At 50.9% G+C, this 27989-nt stretch overlaps 1 protein-coding gene and 1 long non-coding RNA gene across 2 annotated transcripts; one reads left to right on the forward strand and one right to left on the reverse strand.

Annotated features, from left to right (window-relative positions):
• Positions 1-19: 19 nt before the first annotated feature.
• On the reverse strand, positions 20-27985 carry RAMP1 (receptor activity modifying protein 1). Its single transcript, XM_037398579.1, has 3 exons — positions 27817-27985; positions 9226-9364; positions 20-492 (listed from the first exon to the last, which is right to left on the reverse strand). Exons 1-3 carry the CDS (start codon positions 27854-27856, stop codon positions 237-239), a joined length of 435 nt encoding a protein of 144 aa, XP_037254476.1. The 5' UTR covers positions 27857-27985; the 3' UTR covers positions 20-236.
• Positions 853-3414, forward strand: LOC119152854. The gene is made up of 3 exons (XR_005105949.1): positions 853-1364; positions 2569-2746; positions 2969-3414. It is a non-coding gene; the product is annotated as an uncharacterized LOC119152854 (long non-coding RNA).
• Positions 27986-27989: the final 4 nt, after the last annotated feature.

Here is a 27989-nt window from a genome sequence, read left to right on the forward strand (position 1 = left end):
ATATTGCCAAACAACTGCGTCTTAAATGATGTATTTATTTGGAAACCACTGGGCAAACGCCACATGTGTGGTGCGGAGGGTACCAGTGAGGGAGGAGTGGTGGTGTTGCTGCCTCTGCCTCCGGGGCTTGGTACCCCCACCGACTGTTCCTCTGCCAGAATCCTCCCAGAAAACAGGCACGTGCTGGGGTGTGTATGGTCCCCCAGTCCCCCCCCTGCGCTGGCAGCCGGGTGTCCCTACACGATACCCTCACTGCGTTTGCTCCTCCACACCACCAGTGCCGTCATCAGCAGGGTGACGAGGACGGGCAGCAGGATGAAGGGGCATAGGACGCTGTTGGGGGGGTCATGCAGCGCCCGGCCGGAGGGAGAGCAGTTCCTGAAGTACTGTTTGTGGACGGCCACGAAGAACTCATCCACCAGGCGGTTGGGCCAGTAGCAGTCGAGCCTCTCTGCAATCAGCGCTGTGCAGTTCGTCAGCTCCCCGTAGGTACTGCAACACAGACAAGGGCACCGGGGTAGCACCAGGGACCAGCGTCCAGCCACGAGCACGCCACCTCCCCCCACCCATATAACAGAAAATATTACATACTTCCTATGATAGGTGTATATATTTGTTATTTGAGATTGTATTTGAGCCAGTTTGAATTTTTTAAGCATTTTCTTTTTTGAAATTGTAGGTAGATAGGTGTAAAAATATATGTGGGGTTTTTAATTCCCATCAGGTTTTGCCACTTCGATCATACTTTTTAGTGCTCACCCACAGCTAAAAGCACAAGGAGTTTTCATTTATTTCATTTACAGAAGTAAATGAAAACAGAAATAATATTTATAGAAATAACTAGAAGCAAGTCTTTTTTGATTTGGTTTGTGTTAATTTTTGCAGCATTTCGTGGCCGAACTGGTGTATTAGAAAATACCAGTCGGACCCACATAACCCTCTGGCGCTTTTAGGCAAAGACCTTCAGGAAACCCATCCAGAGCCATGGAGCAGCTCACCTGGCTGCCGGCTTTCGAGGCACAATCCTTTAGCTTGCGCAGGTTCAGCCAGAAGGGGACAGAAGTAAGTACACTGAATCTACTTAAAATTCTCCTTTTAATTGCCTAAAAATGGAGGATTGCATATGACCCAACAGCATGCTTTTGAAGCTCGTCTCTCTGCACTATCCCACTTTGCAGATCTGCAGGACCACAATTCATCCTACCTTGCAATGGCCAGCAAGTCTGTTTTTTGAGGGGGTTTGGGTCTTTTTCTTTTTTTTCCCCCCAAATATTTGGAAAACAAGGAGCAGCCCTGAGCAAGAGGCACTGCAGGGAGAGGACTGCCCCTGTGCTGGTCGAACCATCCATCCTCTGGAAGGACAGGTATTACCATGGGTTTCAAATCTTACCTGCTTTAAAATTGGCTATGCATAAAAAAATAGTATATATATATTATTCTTTTCCCCTGTCCTAATTACATCTCTTAGAGAAGCAGAGCAACCCAAAACCCAGCTAGCCAATTAAAAACCTGCCTGGGGGAAGAAATATTTTATAAGCAGCTTCCTAGCTACTCGATGCAGCCTCTCTGCATCTCATCAGCTGGCTTTTCGGGCAGGCAGCATTTGCCTTGCTGTGCCTACAGGCACACTGCAGCGGGCAGTGCCGGAGGGAGCCCCAGCGGTACCCGATGATTTAATTAAGAGAGTGCCTGGAGCTACTAAAAGCAGCTTCTGCTCAGCATGCCAATGTGCAAAATTACCATTTCCAGTTTATCAGCACCCTTAGGAGATCTCAGGAGTTGAAGCATCTTCGGGAACCAGAGGGAAAGAGTTAAGAGCAGCGAATAAAAGTTATTTTTAAAACTGAAGGGCCATAAAGCAGCTGGCTTAGCCCTTCCCTGGCTCAGACAGCACTTCGGTGTTGATAAATAGCTGCCTCTGTCACTATACATGAAGACATGCAAGTGGCCAAAGCAAAATGGTGTCAGCAAATGAAAGGATAGATTGTAATGACACTTTGCACTTAGGCAGCATCCATATGTCAGTGCTCAGATGGCTCTGTGTGCACCGGCCGTGGGGAGCACAGATCTGAGGAGAGGAGCTGGGCAGCTACAGTGTAGTGGGGCAAGGGGGTGGCCATGGGGCTATAACTGTCTTGTCCAGGCATGGAAGGAGGTCCTTCCATGCTGATGGGCCATCTGCAGCTTAAGATACCCTAAAGCTCTCGTCCCTTTTATTCTCACATTCCCCATCTTCATTCAAGCCACCCTGGCTTTGGATGGGATCGCATCCTCAGCAGGAGGCCACCTGCACACACCCTTGCAGCCCAGTGGGGAGCGAGCAGGAGAGGCCTGGAGGGAAAAGACATTTTAAGCAACAGCTGGAAATGTAGAAGTGACAGCGAGGGCTGCTGAGCTTTTGGCCAAGGGAAAGCAAGTCTGGATGCTCTTCAAGAGATGTTTTTTTTCTGCCCTTTGCTTACACAAAGCACCATTTGACAATGATAGTTTTATGACCAGCCAACTAAAAGCAAAGCCAAACTCTCAACAGTAGCCAAGTGCTTTAATGTTTTCCACTTTATCTCATAGACCCTTGGCCATCCATAGACCCAAGCTGCCAACCACCAGCTGAGTCCATCCCTGCCAGCTGTGTGGGTCCTGAGCTGCCCTGTCTCGCCGTGTTCGGAGACCAGTCCTGCAAAACGCTGCCCATCTATCCTCACATGCAGAACACCAAGACATGGTATGGAGGACCTTCTCATAACAGGTACACCACCAGCTACTGTAGAGGGGTACCAGAGGGATCCATTTGCTGGGATATGGATAAAACAGACCAGTCAGACCCAGGCTGCCTTGTCAGAAGGGAGTCAAGATCCCTCTGGAGAGCAGCAATGTTGATGCCTAGGGCCCTGCCACAGCCATGGCAAATATTCATCCCATTGTGTTTCCAAAGTGACATCTAATTCTTTCTCTCTCTCCCCACATGCAGAGCTGCATTATTATACTCACACCACTCCAGCATGGTCCCATCAAGGAATTCAGGCTGTGCTAATGATGCTGCCCAGCGTGGCTGCTCTGCCTTCCCCTTGGCCCCCCACAGCCCAGTTGCCACCCTGGGAGAGTGAGGTGCCCCCCGTCACACTCAGCCAGGCACAGCTGAGCTGAGCTCCAGGAGCTGCAAGGATGATCACGCTATTTCTGGAGTCCAGAAAGAGGTGTAATCCTCAGCTGCAGAGTGAAAACTCTCTTTGAGAGAAGACAGGCAAGAGAGGAGTTCGTTAAGATGATATTTGGAATTAGAGGATGCAACAAAAGCCTTTCCATCAGGCACCTTTGCCCCCATGGCACCTCCCTCTTGTTCTGCCCCTCCTCTCCCTTGGTTTTGCCTTAAATGGCAGCGTCTTAATTTAAAATCCTCCTTTAAAATGCCTTAAAAGTCTAGCTTTAATTACTAAAAAAATATTAAAACATTGTGATTATTGAGCTGATGTTAGGATAGCACTGGGAACAGGACAGGTTTTCCCAAGCCACCCCACAACCACAGGCTGTGGGGCAGGGAGATGGGCAGCCTGCACTGGAAAGTACAGCTTTGCTTAGTTCTAAATATTTACTCAATGCGAACTGCAATTAAAACTGTTTTCCTCATCACCATGGAAATAGTTTGAGTTTAAAGGATGCTGCAGGAGGCCAAGCAGTGGGGACCACATGGAGACGAACACCCACAGGCAGAACTGGGATGGGCCTGGGCTGCTGGTGGGAAGCAATCAAGGACTGATTTATGGTTTGGTGGGATCCGAATGCTTACACTGCTGTAAATCCTAAGCAATGCCTCTGGTTTTTTATCACTGCAACCAAGACTGGAATTTGATCTCCCATTTATTCCTCGCCAGTGCCTGAGTGCAGACAGTGTTAACACTGCAGATACTAGTTGGGGTTCACAGGATCACAAGCTCTCCCTTTTGCCATGATTATTGAGATTTTTCCTATCTTCCCCAAATGCCTTGCTTTACATGGGGGGGAAAAAAACCCCCAGCAAATCCAAAAAACAACACAAGATTTTCCTTTTGCCTTGTAAATTAAAAGAAAAAAAAACCGATTTCTTCCTCTGCAAGGCGAGCTTGGAGACATGCTAAAGGGCGTATCCAGAAGGAACCTGGCAACCCAAAGATAAATAAATAGATAATGAGATAATGGATAAATAACCTGAAGACACGCTGTAAGCATACTGACAACTGTGCGAGCAGCCCTCAGCCAGGGGGCAGGAGCAAGGCAGAGTACCAGGCGTGCTGGGAGCTGGCAGCAGCATCCCTCATTACTGGACCCGGCTGCAGCTGTCAGACCGGCATGCTCACACTGGGGAGCTCCTTCCCTGCAGGATGCACGCAGTGAGGGGAAAGCATTCCCTGGAGATTTTTAGGCCTGCCTTGGGGCAGATATATTTGGGATGAAGGCGCCTGGCTGGGCTGGAGTGACACCCACAGCTGCAGCACTCCCCAGTGCAGCGAGCATTCCCCCATCCCGCTCACTGCTGCCCAATGCACCAATGCTGTGTGAAAACTGTCGTGCAAAGCCCTTCCCTGGCCACAGCCTGCCAGCAAGCCAAAACTGTGCAGGAAAAATATCTACAAGTCTCCAGCTCCTGCTGATGCATTTGTGGGTGAGTGGCTGGCAGCCTAACCCCTCCAGCAGCCCCAGCTCTGCCAGCAGTGCTCCATGTCCCCAAAAGAGCTGCCCCCAGGGGGACTACAGCTGATCCCCCAGCTCAATCACCCCACCGATGAATCTGGACCTGGAATCAAAATAGCCAAGTTGATCTTTGGGATCATTAGTCATGCACAGCTGAGCTCCTGGTCAAAGCAGCTCTGCTGCCACCGTAAAGCAGAGGAGCCCACGATGCCGCTCCAGCTAAATGATCATCTGGCTTTTAAATAACAGGGCACCTGCAAGCCCTGGAAAACAAAACACAAGGGTGCTTGGTCTGAATTGCTCTCAGGCCAGGGATCCATGGGACAATGCCACAGAGGGGCCGGAGAGATCAACTCCAGAGGGTAGGTGAGCAGCCACAGACAGCTGGACCCAGCAGGCACCGGTGGGCACAGCTCCAGCAGGAGCATCCAGGGCCACACTGGATTGCTTGTCCTTTGGGGAGGAAAAGAGAGAAGGAAACCGGATGACCCAAGGGAAGACACCTCTCAGTCCTTCTCCCTTCCCAGGAAACAGTGTTTCTGGCCAACTTCTGGAACTAATTATTTTAATAAAAGCACCTGCTATCCAATTCCCAAAGCATGTAACAGCTCACACAAGTTCGCCGGTACATGATAAAGACTTGTACATCAAAACCCATCACTTTCCCCAGATAAGCATGGTGCAGAAAGCCAGCAGAGCCTAACCACAGTTGGATAAACGTTCTCAAGAGAGTTGGTGCTTGTCTATGTGGTCCAAGCCCAACTTCACCAAACGCTCCCGCTCCAGAGAAACCCCTCCGCTACATCTGAACACAGCAGTACCAGTGATGCAAGAGCTCGGTTAATACCTCTGAGGCTAAGATGGAAGGATAATCTACAACCTATCACTAGAACAAATAAAGCAATTACAAATTCTGCTGAGGCAGCTCATTTATCCAGATGTTCCCATCATGTCATTCTCAGTTGAGCAGTAAACGATGGGCATTTCCCTGTTAAATGCTACATACAAGAAATCACAGCTCCAAACCCAATGCAGCTGATGGTACGGGTCCTGTCAGAGGCAAACCCTTCAAATGCTTTCTCCTCATTTCAAACAGGCTTCAAGCATCAACATTCCTTGGTTTGGGGGAAGATATGGAGAGGAAACAGGCTGTAGGCAGGTGTTTTTTCCCATTTCTTCATCTCAAGCCTGGTAGAAGCCAAGTCCTTCCCCTTAAAGCCGGAGGGGCAACCAGCCAGCTCATGGCACACCCAGGGATCAGGGGTGTTGAGTGAGATGGCCACCTGAAATGCATATCTTTGCAGAATAGCTTATTTACAGCAGTAGCTGAGCTATTTCTACCTGATTTTCCCAGTGTCCTGAGGGCACAGGAGGATCAGAGGAATGTCATCTCTTAAATAACCCCAGTGGACCCACGCAATCAAATTAAACACTGCAAGTTTATCAACATTTCCTCCAAGTGCCTCAAGGATAACAAGTTTAGTAGAAGCTATTTAGAAGAGAAACAGGATGTCGGAGATAAAGAACAAACTCTAATACACCTCTGCTTCCTGTGCAAATGGCTTTGGCAAAGGTCTGGAGGAAGAGATGGATTGCATCTCATCAAGCTTGCAGTTAGCACTGAACCAGGACCAAAAGTAAAGTCCTGCTCCTGGGACACACTCAGCCCCTGCACGAGGACAGCCTGGGTTGGGGACAGCTCTGGTGGGATGGCCCCAGGGGTGACAGCTCACCCCCAGTCCAGCCAGAAGACCCAGGGAAGTAGCTATCCCCTTCTCCTGCCACTCACCACATCTGGATGCTGCCTCCAAAGGTGTCGACAGAGGGGGACAAGTCCTGGAGAGCCCCCCAAGGCATCCAGGGGCTGGAGAACTTCAGCAGCCCTGGACATTTTTGAGGACCAGTTGACCTTTCTCAGAACCAGAAAACCTCCCACAGTCTTTCCACTCTTTTCTTCACCTCCATTTTGAAAGGTGAAGGAAAACTCAAGCTGTCCTTTTCAAAAGCTGTCTATATATGTGTGTATGTTTACATACTCACATATATATAGTTTTTAACATGGTACAGAGGGGCATGAAGCAGGAATTCAACCAAAATTTACAAAAAACTCCAATTTTTGTGCAAAACACTAACAACATCTGCTCACCATTTCCAACTGACCTCAATCCCCACTTGTGTCACCAAAGCTCATTTTTGTCCACCACTTCATTTTCTTAGAGAAAGGCCATGGCACAACAGCACTATATGATGTGGAAAGCCAGCTCATAGTGGAGAACAGGTTTTTATTTTCTCTTTTCAGGCCCTCACACCGATGCACAGACACCCCTGACCAGTTTTTGCAACTTTAATCAAAACCATCTCACCAGGACAGTGGGTTACACCATGGCTGTACTGGAAAATTCAGCTCTGCTGATAATAAATGGGAAAGAGCTAATCCGAAGAAATGGATTTGCAATGGTTTGCAATAAAAAATAAAAAAAAACCCAAAACACAATGAAAGAAATGCCAAATAAAAGCCAAAAAGTGTCCCACAAAACAGCATGTTACCCATATGCAACATCCCTTTCCTTCCTGCTGCATTAAATAGGGTTCCCTTATCGCCCTCATTATCCCCCCAAGGATGCTGCTGAGTGCTCCAGCAGGAAAGCAGACCACATCTCTGCTTCTCCTAAGTCATAAATCACCACTGATTCCCTAACACTGATTACAAACAGGAGGCTTAACAGAAAAGTGCCGTGCCGTACCATGCCAGCCTCTACCTATAGTCACTAAGAAAAATCAATACGCAACTTTCGGAAGCAGCAGGCAAGCCAGCAGGTCCCGTGGGACAGCCTAGGATTTAATCATAGAGAGGGTCTGAGGGCATCTCAGTGGGTTATGGAGTTTTGAAGCCGAGTCAGGGCACTTTGGACAGTCCAGAGAACCCGAGTGCTGAGAAAAAAGGAAAATCTCATGGAAAGTATGTCCAAGCAGTGAGTCACCAGAAGAGGCCATAGAGCTGTGACAGGGATCCCGATCTACTGCCTTATTAACACATCGATGCCAACATGTAGCAGACAACAATGGTTTTCTCCTATTGAAGCTCCATCACTGGGGCATGCACACATAACTGTACTGAGCAAGACCACCATCCTGATTTCCAAACACTGCTTAGGTTGGTCTCCTTGAAAGCCCATTTAATCACAGAATGGCTGAGGTTGGAGAGGACCTCTGGAGAGCCACCTCATCTTGTCCAAACGCCCCTGCTCAAGCAGGGCTACCTAAAGCTGGTTGCTCATGACTGTGACCAGATTGCTTTTTAGTATCTCCAGGGATGGAGACTCCGCAACATCCCTGGGTGATCTATGCCAGTGCTTGGTCACCCTCACACTGAAAAAGTGTTTTCCTGATGTTCACAGGGACCCTCCTGTGCTTGAGTTTGTGCCCACTGCCACTGGTCCAGCCCCTGGGAACCACTGAGAAGAGCCTGGCTTTACCCTCTTTGCACCCTCCTTGCAGATATTAATAAGATCCCCCTGAGCTTTCTCTTCTCCAGGCTGAACAGCCCCAGCTCTCAGCCTTTCCTCATAGGAGAGATGCTCCAGTCCCCTCATCATCTTCGTGGTCCTTCATTGGACTCTCTCCAGTATGTCCATGTCTCTCTCACACTGGAGAGCCCAGGACTGGATCCAGCACTCCAGGGGTGGCCTCACCAGTGCTGAGTAGAGGGGAAGGATCACCTCCCTCAGCCTGCTGGAAACTCCTTTTCATGCAGCCCCGGATGCTGTTCACCTTCTTTGCTGCAAGGGCACATTTCTGGCTCATGTTCAACCTGGTGTCCAACAGGACACCCAGGGCATTTTCTACCAAGCTGCTTTCCAGCTGGACGGCCCCCAGCATGTCCCAGTGCCTGCAGTTGTTCCCACCCGGGTGCAGGACTTTGCACTTCCCCTTGTTGAACTGCATGAGGTTCCCATCAGCCCATTTCTCCAGCCTGTTGAGGTCCCCATGGATGGCAGCAGGACCCTCTGGTGTGTTACTTGCTCCTCCCAGTCTGGTGTCATCTGCAAACTTGCTGGGGGTATGCTCTGCCCCATTACCCAGATCATTAATGAAGAAGTTAAGCAAGACCGAACCCAGCATTGACCCCTGGGGTATACCACTAGTTGCTGGCCTCCAACTAGTCCTTTCCCAACAACACCACCCTCTGGGCCTGGCTGTTCAGCCAGTTTTCAACCCACCTCACTGTCTGCTCATCCAGTCCACACTTGAGCGGCTTGTCTGTGAAATTCTTATGGGAGACAGTGTCAAAAGCCTCACTGACTCCCCTGCTCTCCCCCTGCAAGCCCACCTTGCAGCCCCTCCATGAGCAACAAGGATGGAGAAGCCCCTTCAGCTGGACCCAGAAGCGATGGAGCCAGGGCAGCATCCGCATTAAAGCAGAGTGAAATGGCACATTTGTTTCCCCCTGCCCAAGAAATAAACCCCACCGCTGATGTCCCCACATCCCAGAATTAAAGACGGGTGCAGGCAGTCCCAGGATGCCAGGGAGGGAAGGGCAAGCACAAGGATCTCACTTACCCCACGGTCTCATCCCAGTCACACCAGAGCCGCTGCCCGATGCCCTCCATGCTGAGCTGGAACTGCTTCAGGCAGTAGTGCCGGATCATCCAGCCATAGTCTGCCTCCTGGCACGCTGTCACCGCGATGAAGTGATGGGCTGGAAGACAGGCGAGGGGCAAGTAGGGTTAGGCTTTGCTGCGGTGGGGCATGGTGCAACGACAGCCCCTTGCCCTGCACCGTGCGGTCCCCCTCAGTCTTCACACAGACAGCATCTGCCAAAGCAAAGCTGGACATAAAAGCAACCCCACTCTCAATCCGCTTCTTCAAACCCTCCTTCTCAGGGTTTTATTTCCCTCTGCACATCCCTCTAACCCTGCAACATCCTCCTCCATTACCCTCCCAACTGCTTGATGCTAGATAATTCAATTATTCAAAATGTGCCAGGCAAGTCATAAATAAGTAAGGATGCAGATATATTCTCTGCTGATCCCTTGACACACGTCTCTGGACTTTAAATTCCCAGTTTTTCAGTTTACAGAAAGAGTACGGGTGTGGGGGAAGTTGGGGAATAACCCCATGGCTCCCAGCCAGATTCTGCTGCTGCTGAGCAAAGGACCCCTTAAAAATCATCTGCACAATGACACACTTGGAAACAAGTATCAGTCTCCATTGCAGTTCAGGGCCAAGCGTGGTGAAATTCATCTCTGGCTTCATGGCACTGATATAATTCACCTCTGGGTACGCAACCCTGATACATGGTGCCTTCTGGTTTGGGAGCAGAGGAGGAAGGGATGCTGCTTACTTCCCTGCGAGTCTGTGCACAATTAGTGAGAAAGGGAAAAGGCCAGTAATGCTATGAAGGGAAAAGGGAACAGGCTCAAAGGAAAAAAAAAACCTTCAGAGGAATGATTTACTGAGCCTGGCTATAAATAATCTCTTTCCCTCGGTCCCAGAGTGCCAGCTAGTGCCTTTGCAGCTCCTGGAGTACACTGCAGGCAGGCATCGAATACCAGCTATATTTTCTGGTACGTGTGAATAACTGTGCGAAAGAGTGGGGCTTTATTTTTATTTTTATCTTCTTTTTTAACAGAATTTAGCTACTTATCTGGTGGTCTGCATATGAAAGCCATGGGACATCGCCAGCAGCTCCTGCCCAGGGGATGCCCTCCTTGAGCAGTTCCTCTGCAGACCTCAAATGCTACACCTTAGGTACCTGCATCCTATGGCAATGGGTGGGAACTCAGGACCCGTGGGGGGATCTGGGTGGCGAGAGACCCCCAGACCCTTGGGTGAGGTTTCTGGAAGGGTGCAGGGCTCCCACACTGCCTCCCACTGTGGCAGCTGCTGCAGACCAGCTTGAGATAAGATATGAGTTACCAAGCCAAGAGAAGGGAGTTAAGGACCATTAAATCCTCACTGTTGTGATAATAAAACCCAGTTTATCACAATCTAAAGCTCTCCCTAAATGGTACCACCCAGGAGTTCACCCAACAGCACCTGCACAACACAACCTCAGCCAGAGACAAGCCCTGCTCTAAAATGAAAAAGTTTGGGATGCTGAAGCAAAGCACTGAGAGGGAAGCAGGAGGAGGCGGAGGGAAGGTGCAATAATTTTACATGAGAGCTGGACTGCAAATCTCAGTCTGGGCAGACTCGGGGATGACTGGTGGCTGGGAGGCTTTTCCCTGCTTCCCATCCTTTCAAATCTGGATGAATCCAGTGAACTGACACAACTAAGTGAGCACCAGCATCCAAGGGAGGTTCTGGCCACCCCGAGGGGCCACCCCTCAGTGAAGCTCGTGCACCAGACTGCAAAGAACAAGCACCCTGCAAACACTACACCCATCACGCAGCCGGATAACCAACTTGCAGAGAAAACGCCGCCAGCAAACACATCAAGTACAGAGCAGGACAGAGCTGTGTGAAGGGGAGAAAGGAGAGCAGGGGAGGTGAACAGATTAAAAAGCAGCCAGACAAGTGGCTGAGGGAATTGAGGAGCAAAGGAGGAAATGGAGCCAGGCAGAAATGAGCGAGACACGCAAAGTGTGGTGAAAAATTCGGGAAGACAAAGCCACTTTAAGAAATGCAACAGCAATACAGCACAAGAAGAAAGAGAAGCAGAAGTTAACTGAGCATGGCCAGGCTGCCCTTAACTTGGTTTTGCCCTCCCCCCACCCCCAGTTAGCACAGATAACCCTAAAGACAAGTCATCACTTGTACCACAACATCCTTACAGATGCCCAGACGCTTCCTGACAACCATGCAGCTGCTTCTGCAGAACGGACCTAGAGGAAAACACCTTAACAGGCAGCTCCATCTTTGGTGGAGAAAGGAGAAACAATAAATAAATCATGGGGTTGAAGCAACTTAGAACTGCAAACTGGCTGCAACGCTTGCCTGAGTAGCTGCAAGTCATGTATATCTGGTAGTCAGCATGAAAATGAACCCTCCTATTAAAAGAAAAATTAAAGAACCAACCGAAACCAAATGAAACCAAAACTCTGGGGAGCTTCAGGCACTTGCCAATCAAAGCAGCTCAGAAGACACTGCTGGACTGGAGCTGGCCGTGGGCTGAGTACAGGTGTGGGCAGCTGGGAGAGAGCCAGCTCATGGGCTTCATCATCCCTGAGCACATGACTCATGCATTTGGACTTTGTTCCTACCTCTTGTCTCAGCTCTGAAGGTCCTTCACAGGAATGTTACCACCTTTCTTTCCCACCCAGCAGCTCTGCACGACGTTCTCCAGGAGTTCTGTCTTCCCTGTGAGGACTTGCCTTCAGCAGCAGTGAACACTGCAGGTGCCAACAGCCAAGGCTTGGCTTGGTAACCCCAAGTTGCGGCGCACAGATTGTGCTCCTGGAGGACATCTCTCCCACCACATCTCCCATACCTACACTGGGGTCTTGTCTGAAAATCCTTTTCCCCAGGCGACTGGGGAAACCGACCCATCAGCCAGTGATCAAGATACTTTACAAGGTCATTTGACTTTTAGCATCATGAAGGACTCTTTTGTTTTATACATCAGAGGCAAAGAGCATCCAAGAGGAGCAAGGCTCAGTAGAGCCTGTTGTGTAAATGTTGTGAGGATGGAGCAGGGCATAGCGAGGCCAAAAAGCTCTTTTGTTTTCAGCTGACCGGCGAGAACTGGATTTAGCTTTAAATGCACATTTTAAGCTCAAAGCAAGGAGAAGCTCTGGACGTGTTTCCAAATGGTGCCCGTGTAAACCCACAGATACTTCCCTGCTTCTTCCCAGATTTCCCCCAAAGCCACATTCATCAACATGACAGGCTCAGGGTTTGTAACAACAGGAGAAAAAAAGCAGGGAGGGATTTTTTTTTTATCTCCTGGCTCTCATTTCAGAAGGTTTTCCTCCCCACCTCAGCCTGGCTGACGGAGGCGGCATAAGTCAGCTGCAGTGAGCTGTAAATAACTGAGCTCCAGAGCGGTCACGTCTCTGTGCTTAGCAGCATCCATTTGTGAAGGCTATACAGAGCTGCTGAATAAATCACCTCCAAAACCTGACTATACCAAGGCTGACCTGCTTCCAAGAGCTCTCTTCTTGCATGCCCCCGGCACTCCCATTCCCTTGGGAAAAATGGCATTGGGAGCTGCAGGAATGCAGTGGTCTTCTGGGAACATTGCACTGGAGCCATGCGGTACTTCCGAAGCCCCACTTGGTCTTTAGGTGCCACCTAGACATGGAGCAGCGGTTATGTCTGTCCTCCCATGCCTCCCCAGCCTGTGCATCCGTATAGCTGATGCCACTGCAAGCCATCCATAATTCATCCTTGCAGTGTGTGTGCATGCTGCCTCCTGCATGCAAAGACACCTTCTGCTAGAAGGAGGAACCATCCGATGGGGTGTTTATCTCAGCACGAGGACCTCCGTGACTGCTGATGAACACCCTTCCCTGCTGAGAGGAGCACTGATTGCCTCTTAAAACATGTAACTTGAAGGATCCTTAATTTGCCTCCTCACAGGGAGCATCCGGAGAGCGGCGGTGAGGAAATGATAGGAAGGAAGGCTTCTTCAGGCATCCCACATCCTCTTGATTGCCCTGGGATTGGTGTCCTGGAGCGTCTCAGCAAACGTCTACTAGGGTTCAACTTACTGTGGGTTAGCTGCAAAAACCCCAAATTGTCATGTCTTTCAGCAGAAAAAATGTGTTGGCCCTGAACTGTTGCAAAAACTATAGGAAAATAACTGGACTTTCTTCTGTTGCATTTCTTACAGCTGGAGTCTGGGCCAAAAGCTCCGGGCTCACAGCTCCAGAGAACAACCTGGTGGACATCACCTCCTCTTCCTCCTCCTCTTGCCACCGCTGCAGAGCCTGCACACTTGCCACAGTGACAGTTCACCACCAGAAAGCTGTGAGCTTTCTCTGCAAGAAAAGTTTCGCATTTCACATCACTGTCCCCTCTGCATAATTTTTTGGTCTCTGGCCATTTTCTCCTCAGTTTTCTGGGACTTCTTGGGCTTGTCTTGCAGCCAGCCCCATGGGGGAGGCGGAGGCAGGGAGGACCGCAAAGCCTGAGAACAGGTGAGTACTTCAAGCTGGCCTGGTACAGAAGGTCAAAGCCGTGCCCACGCTGATGGATGCCGTTCCCAGGCATCATGACAGAGCCTTTTTTTCAGGCCTTATTGCCCCAGCCCTCCACCATTCAACCTCTGTGCGCTGCCCATGACATACGTCTGTTGGGAATAAATACATGGAGAGTTCAGGGCAGCAAGTCCCAAGTCAGTCTCATTTCTGGGGAGATCCCATTAAGATGGACTAACATGCCGTGTCCTTCTGGGCCTGCTGGGTTTCTCCAGATGCAGCCAGAACAGCCCCAAGCCATCAGCTACGTGGCTCCAGCAGATGAAGGCTTCTCACCCAGTGCCTGGACTGCACCCTCTGTTTGCACTCTCATCCAAGAAAGAAGCCCTTGATGGAGGCTCTTACATGGGATGGGAACTGAAGGCACCCAAATCTGTGAACCTTTCACAGCGGAGGGGCTGCCAGAGCCGTGCAGCACGGCTGTAGCTCACTGCTGTTCAGCAAACAGGGGAGCCCGACTCCCCCAAGCCCTCGGCAACCCTTGATGGTGCTGGGTGAAGGATGAAACTATTTGACTACGCATGCAAAGTATTCACCAGACCATCCTGGCGATGGCTGGACCAGCAGGGTTTTTTTTTGGTGGAAACCATTCAGGGCTTCATAGAAAAAGAGCAGAAAATAGCCAGTTATTCATCTAAAAGCTCAGAGGTCACATTAAACCCCAAAAGACTGCAGATAATCACAAAGTGACGCTCACAGCAGGGCTGGCAATGAACAAGCCACACACAGCTAAACCCGAGCACCAGCAAAGCTCTGGGCTCGGAGAGCTTCATCCCAGTATCTTCTCCCAAATGCTGTGACCCCTTGTGTGAAATGATTAGCTCTCTCAACAAGCCCAAGATGAAAACAGTCTGTTTTCTTCTCCCTTTTGGTGTGGTGGTTTGCTCTGTTTTATTGAGAACAAGCCTCATGGTTTGGACCTGGTTGCAAAATAAAACCCAACAAGAGCTGGAAATCTGGAGCTCATTTATCGAGCGTGCTTTGAGCCCTGCCTTTGCATTGTCCCCATCCAGCGGGATGAATCCTGCCCCAGCAGGTACAGACCTGTGAGATTAGACCAGACAAAGCCCAACCAGGCAGATGTGCTGCATGCTGCAAACCAGGTACTCGCCACCCGTGAACGATGCTGGGAAGTCGACAGTCACTTGTAGCTAACCCCAAACCTGATTTTGTCCCATTCTCTCATGGCCAATCCCCTGGCCACCTCCGACACACAGCCATCCCAGCCCGGCCACTCGCCCTGGTGACAAATAACTCCAGTGGGAACCACGGCCCTGCAAGCCCACTGGAGGTACTGAATGGCTCAGGGAGAGCAAGTTTTGAGCAGCGAGATTTTGCAGGCACAGCCCTGGGAAGCCTTGAAAGCTGCTCTGTACATGGGGAGCGCATCTTCATTAGCTTTGGGCTGCCTCATTTTGCTTTTCAACCCTTCCCTTCATGTTGGGACACACATTTACAAACTAAGCCGGTCCTCACCAAGTGCATTTCTCAGCACATTTGCTTTCACTCAGTAGAACCACTGCTGATTAGTAACTCAAGATAATTGAGATCCAGTTTTCATCCTAAGCCTGGTGAGCATCTGGTACCTCCCCCAAAAGGGCTCAGGCACCCTTGGGAGCATCTCTGGGTCATGTCAGAGCGAGTCACCTCACAGCAACCCGGTGCTCTATCCTGATTGAAGCACAAAGCCAAGGGTAGGATCAGACCCAGCCCAAAACCTCTCACCCGGAACACCTGTGGGAGGGCGGGGAGAGAACACGGGGGCAGAAGATGAGTGTGAAAAACATCCTGGTTTGCAGCCAAAAAATTGAAAACTTGGGGGGAAGGTTTGCTTTGTTGACTTAAAGCCAACAAACGAGTCCTGCTGGAGACAGCAGATGGTTTTGTCGTGGACAGAGCAAGTGCTTCAGGACTGAAAAATAAACCCACCACTCCCCGCAGTGCTCACACATAAATGGCTGGGCTGGGCTCACCATCCAAGGAGCACCTTCCGCACCAGGCTCTGAAGACCCGTATGGAGTACAGCTCCAGACAGTGCTTAAAAACCAAACCGCTGTGTAACAGGAAGCTCAGATCTTGCACAAGAAACCTCACGCCAAGAAACATGTGAGAGAGGGGAAGTCACCCATGCCAGCCGGGGAGAAGCAGGAGGAAAGGCAGAACTGCCCCTTCCAGCATCTGTGGCCCCGTAACCACCGGGAACGGTCCAGCACTGTCTGCTTAAAAATATACGCCTCCCACTGGGCCCGCTTCAGGCAGCTGCCAGCTCAGCAAAGACTTCAAAGCTTCCAAACACTCCGTTGGTTCACCACAAAAAACCAACGCTGGCACTTCGCAAACACGTGACCCCCTTCGGCTGGAGCTGGGGAACAGGCAAATGCAGATGTTGGTGTAGGACAGGGTGGCTGGCTCAATACTATTTATGTCTCTATGAGAAAGGAGGCAGCCATCTGCCAACACCTCTGCTTGCTGACAGCCTGGGATGGACCCCTGCAGTCAAATGAAACCTCCGAGCCCTGGCAGGGCTATTTCTATCCTGGTTTTGCATGGGAATGTGTTTTTAAAGTCTCTCCTCTCTGCCCAGCTGCGTCAGGCTGGGGGCACCAGCAACCACCCCGAGCTGCTGGGATCCAGCAGTGGCTCCTGGGGCTGTCAGGGCTGTGCCACAGCTTGGGAATGGCCAGATGGGTGGAGGTGATCTTTGGGGAGACAGAGACCCGTCCCCTTCTCAAGCAGCCTGCCCAAGCTCCACCACCAGCACAGGATAATCCCATCCCATCCCTATCGCCTCCTGTGAAGGCTGAGCCTAACTTCTCCCCAGACAGCTTCTCTGGTCCCCTCTTCCCTTCCCAGCTTGTCAGTATTTCATCTCCAGCATCTTTCCCTCTCGCTACCAGCCCCCTGCAGAGGAACATCTGTGGAGGCTTTCAGTATTTCCTTCCTGGTGTTTTCCAAGCCCTGGTTAGAGAAGCATTGTGTTACAGCTCAGGACACTTCTTCCTCCCAAGCCCAGCACACATGGTGGGAGGAGAGTGCGGGGCACAGTGCTCTCCCTGGGCATAGCTCCCTGCCCATGGCACTCTCCTGCCCTAAGTGCCAGCTTTTAACTCAAGGCACCTCCCTTGCCTCAACTGCAGGCAAGAACTAGCATCTTGGCCTTTTCTGTAAAGCAGCTGGAGATGCAGAAAAGCCATTATTGTTATTTAACAGACAGAAAAGAAACCCACAGCCACCTACCCACCAGGCCTGCAGCTGCCAGAACTACCCTGCGACCACCTCTGACAAAATAAATTTGGCCAAGGAAAATGGGTGATATGTAGCACTTAAAGCATCTCAAAAACGATCTATTAATGTACGATTGGATAAGCTGCTACAAGCTCTCACCACAGCAACGCACCAGGCTCCCCACATCCAGTTTGGAGACCTCAAAAATATGTGGTGGTTGTTCAAAGCTCTCGCAGAGATGCTCCTATTTCCCAGTCACCATAGGGATGCAGGTGCTTGGCAGGCAAAGGGCAAGCCCATGGGGAGAGCTTGTCCCCCACGCTGACAACCCACTGGCAGGCAGCTGTTGTCAGGCTCAAGGACAGTCAGGACAAGGAGGGACTCACTGGTCACCCAAAGCAGTCACCCACCATCTTGTTTCATGTGAGAAGGGCATTTCTCATCCTGGCAGCATTAATTCAGAGAGCTGCTCTGTCCCAAACATGCTCCCCGATGCTTCTGGAGCATCCTCAGGTCCCAAAGCCAGGCACCCTCTGCCTCCCCTGCCTGCTGCACGCTCATTCACTTGGCTTGTTATGACATTGTGCCTTAATCCACAGGATTTCCCACCCCAACCTGTAACCATTCAGGATATAAATTAAGAAGGAATTCAAGGGATTCAGGGCTTTTCACGTGCTGAAAGGGAGTGGGGATTTTTCAGCATGCCCCCAGGTCAACTGCGCAGGGAGGATTTTGGAGGCAGAGCAGATGCTGGGAGGTGGGGGGAACATTTGCCCATCTCTCAGCACCCGTGAAGGCTGATCCCAGAATGTCTGGAACATGCTGCCACCACTCCTTTTGAAGAACAGAAGGAGCATCATCCCCCCTCCCTGCCTCCCCTCCACCCCGCGGGGCTGCAGATGGAGCAGCAGAAGGAAACTACCCAGCTCTTACTTGAACAGAGTGGTCTGTAAGCACAGCATGGATGTGGTTACAAAGCATGGCCGGAGCTCCCCAGCGAGGTCTGCAGGTGGAGGGCTTGCCCCGTATTTTTTACCTCGACACGTTCCTTTACGTTCGACAGCTTCACTGCCATGAAGCCGCAAAAGCTTTCAAAGGACTTGAGGACTCGGGAAGCTTGAATGGGAGGTAAGTCGCTCAGGCTGGGGGGAGAAAAAAAGCCTCACAGCAGGGAAAAACCGTGAAATGAAAAGAAAGAGAGCTGGGAAACCTCCGTTATAGGAAATCAGGTACTCCCCTGAAAAACATGCATGTGGTTGTGGCTTTGCTCACGCCGCTTTGGGGAGTGAGCTGCAGGCACTGCAGGCCCAGGGCCGAGCAGGCCCCCCCGCAGGCTCCCCAGGTCTCTGCGTTGCATCTCCCTCCGTCCTGGCTTGCTCACGAAACAGCCTCCCCCAACCTCGAATAAATAATTCCCAGCCGATTCCATTAAACCCCAGCAAAATCAGACCTCTATGCCAAATACACACTGCGGCAAGAGGTGCCATGGCATAAGTGCCATGGCAGGGCATAAGCAGCAGCAAGGGGCAGTGTAAAACCCTGCTGGCCCGGGAGACAGCAGATACCCGAGTGCAGAATCAGTAGAGAAAATGAGTCCCTGCTCGGCCAGGCTGGGGACAGTCCCCTCTTGGGGACCTGGCCACACGGGAAGCTCAGGCGGCAGATGCCCTCTAAAGAAGCCAAAGGCTTCCACATCATCAGGAACAAAGTGCAACATGTGGAGGGTCTGAAGAGCATGCTGCAGTCCTGCCAGTGCCATCCCACCGCCGCTTCCAGGGAAGCATCCCCAGAAGTCCCATTTCTGGGGGTATGTGGCCCGGATGAGCGCAGGGGCAGAACCAGTGTGTCTTGCACAAGCCAGGCAGGAGTGTGATGATGCTCCAGAAACACTTCTAGGGATAAACATCACCAGACATGAAGATTTACTTACGGTAAAAGGCAGTAACAGGAGAAGGTCAAACGGAAACAAGCGGATCGCAAATAAGCATCGGCTCGAGCTCAGCTGCACACCAGCAGCCGGACACGGCTCTGGGCACGGGCACCAGCCCAGTGACCGCAGCAGCCCCGTCCCAGCACGCTGCGTTTCCCAGTCCCCTCGCCAAACCTGCAAACAGGGCACGCAGCACCAGAGCGCTGCCACTGGCTCCATCCCCACCTATTTTTCGGCAGCCTGATGACCTTTCAATAAACACACCATCTACGACTCACTCTGAAGCAGTACAGGCACCACAGTTTTACCAAAGCACATTGCACTCGAGCACTCCAATTGCTTTCCCTTGGCCGTGGCAAGAGGTGAGCAGAGCAGCCCCTGTCCCCGCTTGCTGGAGCCAGCACCCAGACCCTGCCACCCCCCGCAGGGGACCCTGCCACCCCCTGCAGCTCCACGGCCCCACAGGGAGCGGGGCTGTGTTACGCTCTGCTGTGCCCATCAGCTCCATAGCTAGGTCCCTAATTATGGCCGCTTTGTGAGCAGCAGGCTAACGAAGCTGGCTGGTACACAGGGGAGTCCTTTGCCTTCAATGTCACTGCCCAGCGTGACACCTCCTCACAAGTCCTGGCTCTCGCTGCCTGCCAAAGGGGCCACATAATAACGGAGATTTCCCTGCCCGTCCCCCCGGGGACCTACACCAGCCCTGCCTGCTGCACCAGCTTCAGGCCAAGGGACCCAGCCTGAAGCATCTTTTGGAGATGCCCGCCCTTCTCCCCAGGCACTGGGGGGTGCTGCTGCCAGAGACGGGGCCCCCTGCGCCCGGGGTGGCAGCTCTGTAGGGAGGAAATAATTTGGAAGACTGAGATGAAAACCACCAGGGCCTTCAGCCTGTTCACGCGGGATTTCACCTGCCGGCCTCTGCCGATAACCCTCCTGCCCAGCATCTGCACGGCACAGCTCCTGCCTTGCCATCCCCCCACCCATGGGTGACCTGTGCCACCCTGCCCCTGCTCCCTGCAGCTCACAGCCTGGCCTGAGTGGGAACCCCGACCACCAGTTAACAAAAATATCATCAAATCCACTGGTTGAAATTGTCCTGCCTCATCAGCTTAATATGGTACTTCTTTAAAAATATAATAAAAAAAAAAAAAAAAAAAAAAGAAAAAAGCCCCCAAATAAGCACTGCTTTCAGGCAGCTGGCTCCTACCTCAACTTCAACCAATAATTCACTGACAGTTATTTTTACACAGTTTATTTTGTGCTGTCTTGTAATGCTTGGGATAACTATAAAATGACAGCAAAAACTCAAACGCCCCCAGCCCAGCAAAAACCTAAATGACTACAAATCATCAAAGTATCAGCTCGATGGATAAATCCCTTCCTTCGCAGGCACAACAGGATGCCAAAATTAAAAGCTCAGAAATCCTTTTGGGTATCACGATTATGTTCAGCTGTATACAAAATATCTCATTACATCTCATTAGCACTGGCTGGGAAAAAAAACCCAACCCTATCTATTTATTTTGTTTTGCGTAATAAAACGAAGGCGAGTAACTGTTCCAGGAGCAGGGTCCCACTGGTGGAAGTCCCCCTTTTCTACATCGAGTTAATAAATCAGATTAAAGGCATTTAGGTTCTGCATGGAAAGGACAAGTCCAGTTCTAAACAGGAAAGTGATTAGTTTTCTGAGGATTTGAGGATTTTAAGACACATGGAAATACTTTGGGATACTGTAAGGCTTCCAAAGTACTAAATCACTACACAATACAGCAACTCTCAAACCTTATCAGGTGATTGCCTCAAGAAGCCCACAGAAAACAGGTTCCTCAGCCCCTCGGCCATGCTCAGATGCTCGGGTAGCAGAGATACTGCTGCACTATGTCATACCTTTTCCAAGTTCAGTATTTTCTGGAGCACCTACAACGCAACAGCCAACCCCTCCCCACCGAAGGCTAATTTAACATCATTCTGATACAGGTTTCCACAAATTGGCTCCCGGAAGATGCAGAATATTTGACCGAAATTATAATGCAAAATAAATGCCGGTACTTTGCAACCCACAGCCCAGTGCAGGACAGTCCTGCTTAGTTGGTTCACAAGGGGTTTGCTTTTTGCCACCTAGTATTGCTGTTAAATAATATTAGCTACTAAATACACTGTTCAAAAAGCCAGGACCCTGGTCCAGTTTCTCTCCTCGCCTCAGTTTCCCAAACATATTAGCATGTGTTACAGCAAGTCCTTGTTACCCACTAGCAGCTGCCAAGCACACTTCCAGGAACAGGACTTACCTTACACGTCCCTAGGCTTGATTCTGCACAGGGCAGAATGACAAATACTTTTCTTTCCCCCAAAAAATTCATTTAGTAAGTAAAATAAAATCAAAACCAGCTGAGAAGGGAGGAGGGAGAAAGGAAATCAAAACCCAGACATGCTGAAAACCAACTGCTGGCTGACTGCAAATCAGGAGAGGGAAAAATCTGCCATGAGCAGTTAGTTATAAAGATAATTACATCCTTAGTGAATAGCAGGGTCTTTTTAAAAATAATTTGCCTTGATTAAATTAATGAAGCAAAACCGCAGGTTTTAGACATGCACTGGAGATGCGGGGCAGTACAGCCCTGACTTCACTGGCCTCACCCATCCCTAGTTTAAATCAGTCTGGCTATTACCACCACCAAATACCCACTCGCTGACCTAAAAGAGCTGAACCAGGGATCCCCGTTTAATTCTGCACACCAGTATTTTACAAACAGCCCGCACAGCTGGCAGCGGCTGCCAGGGGCTGAAGGGATGCTGCTCCCCAGAACCAGCTGCATCTCTCCTGCCTACCAGGGGAGGACAGTGGTTTCCAGCATCGTCATCCCAACACCTTAACCCAGCATTAGACCCGTGATTCCGAGTTATTTTTAAAACACCAACAAAGCACGGGATGCCAAAAGAGGCCACATGTCGGCTCGGTCCCAAAGCTGGTCTCGCTGCAGAAAGTCAGGGAGAAACGAGTGGCCACCATGCTCAAGATCTCAAGAATGTGCTAAAGGCAAATGCGCTCTTCTCCCACCCCCGAGACTATTTTTTTCCTTCAGCTATTTCAGTTGACTGAGACTATAATAAGAACAGGGAAACTAACACCAAGGTTAAAAGTGCCAGGCATCAGCCTGGAGACAACACGCTTCGATCCTGCTGGTTCAGGTTTCAAACGCGGATTATTCTGGTCTGGTGCATGGGACTACGGACCATTTTACTCAACTACCTACAAGATAAAAAAATCAGCTCCCAGGCAAATGTTATTTACCCAAACAGACTGCCTATAAAAAAAGCACATAATAAACATAAAAACTAATTAGGGGGAAAACCAAAACAAACAGCTGCACACTCTTGTTGGTGTTCCTCACAGGCTGCAAAGAACAGTGGTAGCTTGACGAAATACTTTCGATATACAGTTTCCAGATTAAAATCTGTTGCTGAGCCACGTGAGCAACCCGGGAATAATATATTTTCTTTTTTAAGAGAGTTTTATCCATGTGGTTTTCTTTCCTTCCAGCTGAATAACACACAGAGATAGCACTTCTTTGCAACTCACCCACACAGAGTGCTGCTGTTTTCCCAACAAACGTTACCTAAATGATACGGGGAAGCCCAGAGGGATTGTATCCCGCCCTTGGCTGAAATCCGGTGCTGCCGGAGGGTTTCAGCCAGGCTGCTGCCCATTTCCCAGTGCAGAGCCCCACCGGGATGCTTTCCTGAGGTGTCGGGCTGTGGTTTTAAATCCTCAAAAGCTCAAGTTGTAGAAGCGCAGAGACAAAAGGAGTGAAACCGTGAAGCAGGTTCATTACTGGATTTGCTGACTAAAGGCAGCAAGCTCGTAGGCAGCATCCACAGCAGTGCAGCGGCAGAGCAACGGCACCCCGGGCTCAAGATCCCCTTGTACTCCCCTAGCCACGGCAGGAATTTGCCCAGCAACCCTGGCCATGTTTTTGCTTTAGGAGACAAAGAGGTATTTAGCTATTTGACCAAGTCGGAACACCCTACATATCCCTCTACAAAGCAGCTTTTAATGCTTCTCTCCCTCGACCCCCCGTGCTGCCCCGTGGTGTTTTCAGTCCTTGCTCAGTGCATGGCGTGTGCCAGCAAGGGCTGCGACCACAGCCGTCACCTTGGGGCCAAACCCTCCCCCCAGTGTGCCCGCTAATACCGACAGAGCCAGACTTTACAGCCTGGTAGGGAGGCAGAAGGGACGTGCGAGTGCAGAGCAGTAACTCTGGATTTCCACCCGCAGGTTTCCAAGACCTCCCTCAACTCTGTAATGACCTCATATCGATTTCCAGCCCTATGAAAACACGAAGGATGCCAACCCCATTTTTAGCAATTATGAAGTCTCTAATTTCATTCCAGGACATGGCATTTATATTTTCATTACACGCAACCTCCAGGGTCATTATAAATATGAGATTACAGTGTTGGTGCTTAACAGCTGCTTAATTCAACAGCATTTCAGAGTTAATAAATGCAATTCAATTTCTCAAAGCCAAGTGGTTTCCTGACTGGATAACACAGCCTGCTGCAGCCTACCAAACCCATACGCCACCGGTTTCTATAGGAATAGAGCTGGCATGTATGGGAGTGGTACATGAAATTACACAGTGGAAGTAATTTATTTTTCACTACTCACATGCTTTTCTTTTAATGTAGAGGAAGCCTCAAGTCCTCTCCATCTCAGAGATGCTCTGAAAGGGAGGAGGAACGTTTGACTTTATTGTCAGGGATTTATAACATGACACACTCTAAATATTTAGGAGGATTTCCCCAAAGAAGCGGTAGCCTTCAATTAGTCTTTAAAGCAAGACTAAGTATTTTTCTAAAAGAGGCGCCCGAGCTCAAATCACACGCAGGCATTACTGAGCGTGCTTTGGGGTGAGGGAAGGCACAAATCACCCTAACGCTCTGCAAAATTTTGCGGTAGAGGTGCAGCTGCCAATCTCACAGAGCTGCTCCTGCTGACAGGCAGAGGGTTCCCTTTCCCGTTACTTTTAGTGTTAATCCTTTCTTATTACTACTATTTTTGAGTCCAGGAAATTCAGGTGATGAGCCTGCAATGCACTGATTGATGGTACCGTGGTGTAGGGTATAGTGGTTTTAGGATAGGTTACAGGGCAAAGGGAACATACAGGCACCCAAGCACATACAGAAAACCCAAAGCATCTCCTCTCTCTGCCACCTCGTTTCCCAGAGGCATCTTGGAGCAAAGTCACATTGTTCATACATACAGTTAAGTCAAATTTAAGGCACTCTGAACAACTCCAAAGGTTTTAAGTTGCTACCTTTTCTCCCAACTCCGGGGGTCCCAGCAGCTGAAGAGAAGATACAAAGGCACTTGGAATTTCCTACTTTCCAGGACAGATCATAAATAGTGCCAATAACTGTTGTGCTTTTGAAGAAAGCATCATTTTCTGTAGAATATGCAAACACCATGCTATACAACACAGGCAGAAGATGCAAGGAATCAATATGATACTAATGTTTTACTGGCCTTATTTGCAATTCTCTCTAATCTCTTTCAATAATAGAGCTACCTAACCCCAAAGAAATCAAAGCAGCATAGCACAGCACTGCATGCAACCAGAAACAGGCACAGGAACCGACAGCAGACACCGGTGAGAGGAAAATCCATCCCTGTGGGATCTCCAGCCACCTTGCTAGCATGTTTCAGAGAGGCAGCACAGCTCCGAAAGCAGCAGCACCGGGCATCACCCAGCCCTTCTCGTGCCAGCCAGCATCCATGGGTACGCACGCAGGGGCACGGGAGGGATGCTACTGGCACATCCCTGCACCACCTCCGTCAAGCTGTGCAGCAGAAGTGCCATCAATGTGAGCCCACCTCCTTGCAAACCTGCGTGGCTTTTAGCACAAATAACAGGGTTTGCCTGTTAACTCTCAGCTGCACGACCTTGACCTGGCTCCCGAGCCACAGTTCCACTTCATCCATCGTCACCAGCAATAATGAGTCTCCTTGTGAAATGCAGCCCTCAGGTAACCCCTTAAACACCAAAATAAGGCTGCAGCGCAGAGTGTGGTTCTAACCATCGCTACTCGCAGTTAGAGCCAGCAGAAGCGTGGCTTGTTCCCTCCTGTCTGAGCAGCCTCTGCAGGGAGCCACAGCCGAAAACCAGAAAAAGCCTAGTTTTACCTCTAATGGAAGTGGTTATCTTGGGATACTGCTGGATCTCAGGCTTGCTGAGTAAGACTGGGATAATTTTTAGGCAGCTGATACCCTGACCATCACTGCACATTGACTCTGCAGCCAGTTGCAAGGTTACTTGAAGCTTGAGCTTTATGAGAAAGGCTTTTCCTGCATAGGGAGAGAGCTCAGGGGCTCAGGCCAAGATCCGGACCCCGACCTCAGTACAGCCGGAGGGTTATGATGACAAGGAGAGGGTCTGTGTCATCCTCTCGTGGCCTGGACCACACTCAAATCTGCGAGTCAACAGCCTTGAGCTGCCAGGGAAAGCTCTCCAGTCAGGCAGGACACTCGCACAGCTTTAGGCCAGGGGCTCAGGCCCCCCCCCACTTGCAGAGGGGTGGTCACAAGGCAGGGAGGGTGCTCCCAACGGGCAGCAGAAGTTGCTGCACTCTGACTTGATGCAGAAATGACCAACTCAACAAAGGCATGACAAAGCAGTACCAGCCTTAACTTTGCTCCCCCTGTTCTATTTTAGATGCCATCCAGGCATCTCACACGGTATCTCTGTCTTCTGAAACAGAAAGATGGCCTCCCCAGGCCACTTCTGCATCCTCTTGGGGGCTGCAGCAGCAGACCGCAGCTAAACGCAGTGAGAAGGAGCTGGGACGGTACCGGGCGCTGAGCCCCCGAGCTCAGGGTGAGCTGCCTACAGAGACAGACACACCTCCACAACACAGCTCTGGGGAGGAGAGCACCAGAAAGCACCGCTCGGGACTCATCGTTCATAAAGCTCTCAACAATTTGCAAGGCAAGGAGCTTTAGCGACAAAGGAAGCTGTCTGATAGCATGTCCCAAGGCAGTGGCAGGGCTCATGAGCTAGCAGTAAAAATACCAACATGTGGCCATAAAACTCGCCCTCACTGCCTGCTGCCTGGCCAAAGATGTTCTGCAACGGTGCGTGGCACGATTTACAGGAACAGAGGCGATGCGTCCCCTGTGAGCGTTAAGACCTGGTGCTGAGCAGAGGCACTCGGGGTTTGTCTGCTGCCTCAGTGTTCACGTTAGCAAGATCCTGGCACACGTATTAGCAAAGCTTTCCCCCTCCTTTTATCTTACCCTTTTAAAAAAAAAAGTATTTTCATTTTACAATACCTACTTCCTCAGAAGCATCAGCAGCCTCAAAATTCACGGCTCCACTGTGACTGCTGGGCTCTCTCAGTCGTCACTCGCAGTTTCAGTGCAGCCCTGGTTATGTGCGGGGCCGCAGAGCAGGAAGACGTAAACAGGGGAGGGGGTTGGTTGTTTTAGTGTTTTTCGGGTTTTTTTTAAAAAGTAGTGCAGAACGTGCTCAAAAAAGAAAATCGCAGGAGGAGGATGCAGCAAAAAACAAATACATCTACCACTCAACATCATGATTAGCTGTCACCGGTTAAGTGGCTTGCACAGAGGCAGATGTCCTGCTGTGACGAAGCCTACTGGAGATGAAGAAAAGCAGCCTGGAGTATCCCCAGCTCCTATTCCCTTTGCTTTCTGAAGTTGCAGCGTCCAAACCAAGAGAAGGAAGGGGCAGGAAAAGGGCAAAGGGACTGGAAAAACAAGAGCTGAAAGAAATCCTAACCAAGCAGGAATCAGTGCTCACTGGCAGCAAAATCCGCCTGGGGTTTCTGTGCGAGACTGCTCCCACCTCAGCCCGGGACCCGCAGCCTTGCCTGCAACCAGCACGGAGAGTGCTCCTTGTGTAACGGCACAGCCCTCTCCTCCCCGTGAAGAACCGCCAGCGAAAGAGTAGTAAATAGTTAATGACACGGTACAGATAAGACCGTTACGTGCAGCAGAGCTCAATGTATTATTCACCAGGTTTTGGAGGAGAAAACCGGCACAGGAGAAAGAAGGGAAAAGAAATCTACGCTTCCTCAGAGAGCACTTTGATTTCACGGAAGATCAGCTTTAGGATGGGGGTGCGCGGTTTCCCTTTTAAGCAACCTTAAACAGCACACTTGTTCCAGAGTACCCATCCGTGAGCCTCCCGAGCTTGCTGCTGCCGGCACACGGGTTACAAGCCTGCGCAAGTCCCTACCTGTTGCATGTGAAATGCCAGGCGCATCCAAGAAACCACAGCACGCTGCAGCCTGTGAAAATCATCAGGCAACACGAGCATTTCTAACCTGATTTTAAGTCAAGCATCCGCAAAACCCAGGACATCTGACCTCAGCTTAGAAATGCCTGCTTGAACGAGCGCTTCTGGCTGCCTCTCCCTGTGGCTCAGAAATAGGAAAAGAGAGACTCCTAAAGCAATCTCTTCGTAATTAATTTCTACTTTTGAAGCAAGTGGCAGAGGACGTCTCCCGGCGCCCGCACGCCTCGATAAATCTCACCTGCCAAGTAGGAAACCCCACGGCGAGCAGGCTGCGTGCAGCAGCAGCGCTGCCGGAGCCGTTCGCAGCCCGCGGCAGATGCTGGATCGCGCCCCAGCGCTCGGAGCGGCCCCTGACCGGCCCCGGCAGGCAGCCGGCGCTGCCGCAAGCCCCTTCCCCGCTCCCGGCCCCGCTCCCGCCGGGAAGGCGCAGGACCCCCCGCAACCGCCCCGGGGCTGCCCGGGGGGCTTCTCCCGGCACCAGCGCGCCTGCCGCGCCCGGCACCGGCGGGGGGCAGCGGCCGCCGGGTCCGGCACTTACCCAGCACGAAGCAGAGGAAGCGCCGCGGGAGCAGGGCCATGGCCGCCGCCACGCCGCGCCCCCAGCCCGGCCGCCCCACGGCACGGAGCGGCCCGGCGGGCCGGATCCTCCCCCGCGCCCCGCTGCGCTCCCGGGGCCGCCGGAGGCGGGTGCTCGGCGCGGGGGCGGGCCCA

The sequence above is a fragment of the Falco rusticolus genome, chromosome 8, assembly GCF_015220075.1.
Source record: "Falco rusticolus isolate bFalRus1 chromosome 8, bFalRus1.pri, whole genome shotgun sequence".
Taxonomy (NCBI): Eukaryota; Metazoa; Chordata; class Aves; order Falconiformes; family Falconidae; genus Falco; species Falco rusticolus.

What these genes read in the sequence shown, in the direction of transcription:
- RAMP1 (XM_037398579.1), bottom strand. Translation starts at nt 27,856, where the DNA reads ATGGCCCTGCTCCCGCGGCGCTTCCTCTGCTTCGTGCTGG. An exon ending in CTTCCTCTGCTTCGTGCTGG is followed by an intron (nt 9,365 to 27,816) that starts GTAAGTGCCGGA and finishes CCTGTCTTCCAG; the next exon opens with CCCATCACTTCATCGCGGTG. An exon ending in GACTGGGATGAGACCGTGGG is followed by an intron (nt 493 to 9,225) that starts GTAAGTGAGATC and finishes TCTGTGTTGCAG; the next exon opens with TACCTACGGGGAGCTGACGA.